We start from the raw sequence: 7,515 nt of genomic DNA, 5'->3' as shown, positions 1-7,515 counted from the left end.
CAGTTTGCTAGTCTGGTGAATTGTCTTTGTTGCTCCGCTGGTCTCCAAAAAACACTTGGTGGAAGATGGCTGGCCCAGAGAAGGAAAACCTCAGTGACACACGGCTGATTGGGAAAAGATTTTATTCAACCGATGTCAGAGTGAAGTTTCTCCAAATATTCGAGTGGCCCAAAAGCAAAGATGTTAGCTGCTCTCTCTCGTCTGCCTGGCATCGCATCTCTTATACCTGGCGAGACTCATGATCTCATCGCTTTGAATAACAGCTGCGGTTCGAGTCTCAGTATACTTGTTTTTTTCGTCGTCCCTAAAAGGCCATCTACTCGGTTCTTTTCTGGTCACGGACAACTGGCCCTTCTATATTCTAAGTACCTATACATTACTGAAACTAAACCTCCCTGTCCAGCACAAATAACCTATACGTAATCTCACTGCTGCCGGCCCAGCCTTCTAGGGCAACATACAGAGACGCATGCAGGACAAAATTTACAACACCAGCTCTGGCTAGTACTAGTACAGTGGAGTCTCGGTTTTCGAACGTCCCGGTTCTTGAACAAATCGGTATTCGAACAAAAAATTTGAGATTTTCTTACTTCGGATGTCGGACAAAATTCGGTTGTCGAACCTCGCGAGATGAGCCGAGAGGACCCGCATGCCAACTGACTCCGTTCGTTATTACATTCTCGTTACTCTGAGGATTGCATCAACTCTGATCATGCCTCCAAAGGAAGCACGTGGAAGCTGTAAAGCCATCCTAAAACACAAAGATGCTCCTAAAGCAATGCGACAGTGAGCGCCTGGCGCGCTGTGGTTGCGCGATCGGACCAAATTACGTAAACTCCCTGCGCACTGAGGTCCACTTAAATTTTGGAAAGTCCATTAGGACTTTAAAACTATTTTGTAAATTTTAGCGACGGCTCTGTCACAATAATGCGACCAGCGCGGTGTAGTTGCACGGTCGGCGGCGCGCTACGGTTGCGCTTTCGACGGTGCGCTGCAGTTGCACGATCGGACAAAATTAAGCTCCCTGCGCACTGAGGTCCACTTAAATTTTGGAAAGTACATCAGGACTTAAAATTTTTTTTCTAAGTTTCAGCGACAGCTCTGTCAGAATAAAACGACCAGTGCGGTGCAGTTGCACGGTCGGCGACTTGCTACGGTTGCGCGTTCGGCTGTGCCCTGTAGTTGCGCGATCGGACAAAAATGCGCAAATGAAAAAATGCTTAAAAACAAGGCGTTTTTTTTTTTTTTTTTTTTTTTAGTCTTGGAACGGACAAATTTTTTTTTCTGTTATTTTTAATGGGAAAAATAGATTTGGAATGCCGTCTGGAACGTATTGTGGTCGAAAGCCGAGGGTTGACTGTATTTTTGCTATTCTCTATTAAAATCACACTTACATGTGAACTGGAAATAACAATAATAACACATAGTAAAAGCTAAATTGAGCAAATTGGTTATTTCAGAAGTGTGTGTCAAACTGGTAGCCCTTTGCCTTAGTCAGTACCCAGGAAGTAGCTCTCGGTTTAAGAAAGGTTGGTGACCCCTGGCCGACACCATCAGCGACTCCCGAGACTATCGATCTCAATAACCCTGGGGATCACTGATGATGTAGGGGCACACGCCTGTCTTGTGTGCAGGCACTGAATTCGATTTCCGCATTGACACTGCGCGCGTGTGTGACGATCTGAACACCTGACTACGTTTTTTTTTTTTTAACAATCTTTATTGAACATTTACAGAATAAAGCAACAAAGTTACTAATACACATGAAAGAAGAAAATAAGAGCCAAGGGGATGTTAAACAAAAATATCAAACAAGGTACATATAGCTATCAACAGCTCAGTGGCTTAGTGGTAGAGTGTCCGCCCTGAGACTGGAAGGTTGTGGGTTCAAACCCTGGCCGGGTCATACCAAAGACTATAAAAATGGGACCCATTGCCTCCCTGCTTGGCACTCAGCATTAAAGGTTGGAATTGGGGGGTTAGATCACTACCTGATTCCCGAGCGCAGCACCGCTGCTGCTCACTGCTCCCCTCTCCCCCAGGGGATGGATCAAAATCACACGGGGATGGGTTAAATGCAGAGGACAAATTTCACCACACCCAGTTGTGTGTGTGACGATCATTGGCACTGCTTACTCGTTTTTCGAATATCAAATACTTTTTATGTATTGGCTGGTTTCTGGGAGCAAAAGTTATTTGGTCATTCCAGAGATCGTTATCAGAGGAAAAGTGGTTTTGAGTGTCTAAATTTTGATTTGTGGATATGAAAAATTTCAAGAATAATTATTAAGTTTATAATAAAAACTTGCTTAGTTTTTTATCGTTTTTGTTGAAAAACAAACAAACAAACAAACAAACAAACAAACAAACAAACAGTAAATTTTCCAGTAAAAAGCAAATTCAAAGTCAACAAAATCAATAATAAGTCGGAATACATCTTTCCAAAATGTGTTAGTATAGGCCCTATACTATAGGGGCATTGCCAGAACAGATTAACCAAGGTTTTAGGGGATAGTCCACAAAACAATCAACACAGACATCTTTCTTGAATTTAAGAAGATAATGCTTAGTTGGATAGTACCACCCGAGATGCAGTACGTACACCGGAAAAATAAAGATGAGGAACGAAAGAAGAAAAACTGGAGGGTCACTGAGTGTGCGTGTGTGTGGGAAAAAAAAAGGGAAAAACTTGGTCGCGCAAAGGTGACGCATACTGTTAGTCCCTAAACCAGACATGGCGGCGCTGCTGCGAGCAATACGCGCAAGAAGGGCGTTTTGCGGCCTGTGTAGCGGTAACTACTTTATTTTTTTTGTATATGCGTGATTAAAACGGAACTCGTAAGTAATCCAAAGCTGACGCTAGCCAAATAAACCGAGTCATTTTAGCTGATAGTGAAGGACAGAATTAGCTAACGTAAACGTCGTTGTGCTTCGAAACGCACAGGTTTTTTTTGTATGTTACATATGTATGTATGTATGTATGTATGTATGTATGTATGTATGTATGTATGTGTGTGTGTGTGTGTGTGTGTGTGTGTGTGTGTGTGTGTGTGTGTGTGTGTGTGTGTGTGTGTGTGTGTGTGTGTGTGTGTGTGTGTGTATGTCTATGTCTGTCTGTCTGCCTGTATGTATATGGATGGATGGATGGATTTAAATTTAACAGGAATTTCATAATAGCAGACGTTGGCAATCGCATCGTGCTTAGGTCTCTTTTAAATAAATCGTTTATAGTCAAATGACAGCATTGCTTCTTGCAGTTGTGACGGCACCAACATCAAAACTGCAGCATCTCAGTCTTGAAAGAGACTTCCACTATGCCCAGTGGCTTCAGGATGAATCCAAATCAAACAAATACATACATTCTGCTGGGCATGATTTAGCAGCTTCACAAGAAGACTCAACAGCTAACCCAGTAGCAGATGAGTTTACCAGGCCAAGAACTAGGTAAGTACTGCAAAAGCTAATCATATAAAATGTTCATGCTAAAACATGTTGCAGGATGTCTATGCATTAAATTACTCCTCTTATTATTATTATTATTATTATTATTATTATTATTATTATTATTATTATTATTAGTAGTAGTAGTAGTAGTAGTAGTAGTAGTATTGTTCTTACTGAATTTTGTTTGTGGTTATGGAATTACTTTGAGAGAGAGAAAGAATTATTCCCTGTTTGTATGCAAGTTACCAGGACCAGGGTGAGGAGTATGAAACAGAGGAACAACTTCAAAGTAAAGTCCTAAATGCTGCTCTGGAATTTGTCCCACAGCATGGCTGGACCATGTATTCAATTGCGGCTGGTGCTGAGGTGAGACACGGCCAAATGACAAATGCAGGTGTTTTTTACCTTCCCACAGTTCAAATTTAATCCCTGAATTTGAAGGGGTGTGATTAGAGATGGGAATTGTAAAGATTTTTATGATTTTGATTCTGTTTATCGATTTTCTTAAGTTTTCATTTGAGAAAAAAAGAAGCACATAAACGATTATGATCATTTTGTTCTACATATTACAACTTTGTGTAAAGATGACATTAAAAACTAAGAGTGAAGAATGCAAACGTTATCTTACAATAGAAATAATCATCTCTCGAAAATCTGGGGCTTCTACAGTGGCAAATGGGTGCAAGCTTTTAACAACAAACTGTCACTGCACGATGACATTCCTCAGTCTTTTCCTTCAACATTTTGCTCCTCCCTGCCTCCGTGAATGCATAAGCTTGAGGTACAGTGCTGCTGGCGTCTGAACCAGTCAGACGATGTCTCACGTCATCTAAAAAAAAAAACATGAGATGTGATTTGCATGGCAGATTTTGCAATTATAGAAATAGAACTAGCATGAAAAGCAGTATTAGTTATCACCAGTAAAACTGCACGTCGAGCTCGGGCGAATGTTGCTGCTGGTGCTAGGTTGTTGACTGACCCTCCGCAGTGGATCAAACATGCGTGTACAAATGCTTTTGCATATTAGAGGTATTTCCTCCCTTTAGTGAAATTTCAACATTGCAAGTAATGCACGTTGCTCTAATCTCGTACTTCTTAGCAAAATGTAATTAAACTTTGGAGCACTTCTGCCTCATAGGCGCTGTTAGAGTGATGCTCACTCTAACTTATTTTGCAAGAACCACACGGGAGACAGTATGCCCTTTAAGCACTTGCAAATGGAGAATTTGCTCGTCACTGTAGGTACAGCAATGTTCGAACAAAGTCTGCCTTTGGTCTCTTGCAAGAGCATATTTATTGAGAACAAGTAGGGTGGGGGTGACATTGGACATGTTTGGTGGTCACCTCAGCAACTGGTTAATCAGCACGGAGGGTCCCAGCTCATTGTTTTACAAGGTCGTGGAAACAGGAACTAGTGGAGCATTTTAGATGGCTAACTAAGCAAGAATGTTTCCACACCATTTGGAAAGTTTCAACAACTGAATGGTTATACTTTTCAGAGTCAAGGAAAGGTAAAAAGTTTAAACAAAGTTAATAATTCTAGTCGACATTCCAACATAATCATACGATCAAGATAATCTGTAAACCCTAACATATCCCTCCTGTTTATCATATGATTATGCCAACCCCGATCAATCAAACATAAGTAAGAAAACACAATGAAGAAAGTAGAATAGTAAAAATAATAATAAAAAAGATCAATAAAAAAACAGACATAATAGGGGACGGGTTGGGGTTCGTGAAGGGTGATGATAAAAACAACAAACAATGACAGCAATACTTTCCAGTGAAGATGAGGTTTTTCCTCAATACTCCAGTCCAATTTTAGTGTGTGAGTGAAAAACCTGCGGCAAGATGTTTTAATGCAGGAAAAGTCTCACACCGTCCTCCTGCCTTAGGCGACCAGAATGCTATCAATAAAAAATAAAAATAAAAACACAGAAACAGTACATCATTGTATCCATCACTTGCGAGGCATTTTCAATGGTCAAATCATCAAGTTTCTGTAAAACATGCACGGCTAAAGAGCATCATCGCAATCATCTTTCCGCAGCGCGTCATAGTCAGCACATTTGACATCTCTGATATGTTGTATTTGCACCTGTGGCATGGTAGAAGACAAAGATCTTGATACAGCAGACTTCAAACACGGGACAACAAAGGTTGCAAATAAGCACAATAACACCAGCACAACAAGCACAGGAGTCACAAATTTCAACAGCAGTTGCCACCAGTTGCCAGAGAATAGCCATGAAAAGAAATCCCATTGATGTGGGATTTTATCCTCCGACATGGCTTGCTGTGAATTCCTCAGTGAGTTCATGGCATCCTTGATGTGCGTGTCGTTATCTCCTGGAATGTATGTGCAAGAGGAAGTCCCAATGATGTGGCACACACCACCTTGTGCTGCCGTCAACAAGTCCAGAACCATCCTGTTTTGCAAGACCATTAGCCTAATAGCCTGAATCTCTCTGTTTTGTCCATCGTTGGCTTGTAGTGAGAGATTCACAAAGGATCGAAAACGATAGTTCAGTGTCTCGATGTAGGGTGCTTGTTTTCCAACTCCGATCCAAGGAAAAAGCGCATGAACGACTTTGTCGCCGACGGACCACACTTTGTGGCTGTCAGGGACATTCGCACCCCAGACGGGTAACGTGGTTCAAAGGTTGCAACAGCCCTTCATCAATGTCGTCAGCTGATGATGTCGTATCCTATAGGTGTGGTCGGTCACCCACACTGGTGCACACACTCCTGTCCAGTTGCCGGGCAGCATCGGATAAACCTTGTGACTACAAAGCCACCAGCCATTCTGTATGAAGTAGGTTCTGTTTGATGGTGCAGCCATGTTGGTCGAAGAGCCCTCACCACCTGAAATGGCTCTCTTATCCTGACATGCAGCGGTGATGTCCAAAGCTCCCATCCAGTTTCCTCCTGGAGAGCAGTCGTCGTTAATGCATTTGTGGGTCTCGTTACCTTGGATGTAACATGTGTAGGCCACTTGCGGCAATGTTCGTCCTTTAACAGTCACATTGAGATTTGTCCAGAAAAGCTGATCACAGGTACCGTCTGCAAGTCCAGGGCGGGAAGGGTCGGCATCACTGACTGTGACAGCACGGTGTTGATATCCAACTTCTCCCATGGATGCCATACATTTCGCTTCAGTGACATTTATTGCTCTGGCCTCCAAGTGAACTTGTGAGGAGGAAGGGGGGGAGTTTGGAACACACAGCATCCCTCCTGTATGTGGGATCGCACAGTGAACGTAACATTCTGGTACCAAGTGTTGGTTTCGTATGGGTGTCTGGGGTCCCATGACCAGTCCTCAAGGTTCTCATCATGTGACCATCTTTTTCCATGGTCAACATTGTCACTTGGTCTGTTCAGATGAGTCCATAGACCATAGCACGCTCCAACCACAACGCAGCAGAGGATCCACCTGGCATGAGGCGCCCCGTTGCTACTAGGGTGACAGAGACACCGATATTTCCCATTGCCTAGTCAGAGTGGGGATCTTATGGATTCCATTCTTCACCAACATTGAGACGCCCCGCCCTAAACGACGAGGCCCCTTTGTAGTCAGACTTCCCCCCACTCCGAAAATGGGGTACAGCACTCTCTGTAACGTCCAGTGGCAGAGGTGAAACTTCTCTGGGCCTTCCAGCAATGTTCAGTGCAGTGGGGGTAGTCAGCAAGACTTGGAATGGTCCCTCCCTCCATGGCTGGCCCAGTTTGTCCTTTTTGACGACCTTTATGTCGTCTCAGTCTCCTGGCTTGGAGCGGTTGTTGACCTGTGGGGAAGAAAGATCAGGCGGCAGTAAATTTGCATTTGACACATCTTTCAGTTTGAGTGCTCTGATCATGCTATCTGCCAAGGAATGTTCTTCGTCTGCTGTTTGCAACTCTTGTAGTCAATTTTATTGCCCTGTTGAACTGGGCAAATAGGAGTGTTTGCGGGAAGAGTTTGAGCACTTCCTAATGATTCCTCCTAACCAAAGACCATTTATGACAGGGGCTATCCCATTTATTGCCTCATGTTTTAAAGGAGATTCTCTGATCTTGGTTGGATTTGTA

The 7,515-nt window shown here is 43.0% G+C and overlaps 1 protein-coding gene across 4 annotated transcripts in view; it reads left to right on the top strand.

Annotated features, from left to right (window-relative positions):
• Nucleotides 1-2,630: 2,630 nt before the first annotated feature.
• coq9 (coenzyme Q9 homolog (S. cerevisiae)) overlaps nucleotides 2,631-7,515 on the top strand; it is a 108,869-nt gene continuing 103,984 nt past the window's right edge. For all 4 annotated transcript variants that reach the window (XM_068651067.1, XM_068651065.1, XM_068651066.1 and 1 more), the window contains exons 1-3: nucleotides 2,631-2,792; nucleotides 3,258-3,444; nucleotides 3,687-3,810. In XM_068651067.1, coding sequence (XP_068507168.1) covers nucleotides 2,735-2,792; nucleotides 3,258-3,444; nucleotides 3,687-3,810 — 369 coding nt within the window. In that variant the 5' untranslated portion in view covers nucleotides 2,631-2,734. The remainder of the gene's footprint in view (nucleotides 2,793-3,257; nucleotides 3,445-3,686; nucleotides 3,811-7,515) is intronic.

This window comes from Syngnathus scovelli, chromosome 6, assembly GCF_024217435.2.
Source record: "Syngnathus scovelli strain Florida chromosome 6, RoL_Ssco_1.2, whole genome shotgun sequence".
NCBI lineage: Eukaryota > Metazoa > Chordata > Actinopteri > Syngnathiformes > Syngnathidae > Syngnathus > Syngnathus scovelli.
The sequence above is the reverse complement of the archived record's forward strand: the minus strand, read 5'-3'. Positions and strand labels throughout refer to the sequence as shown.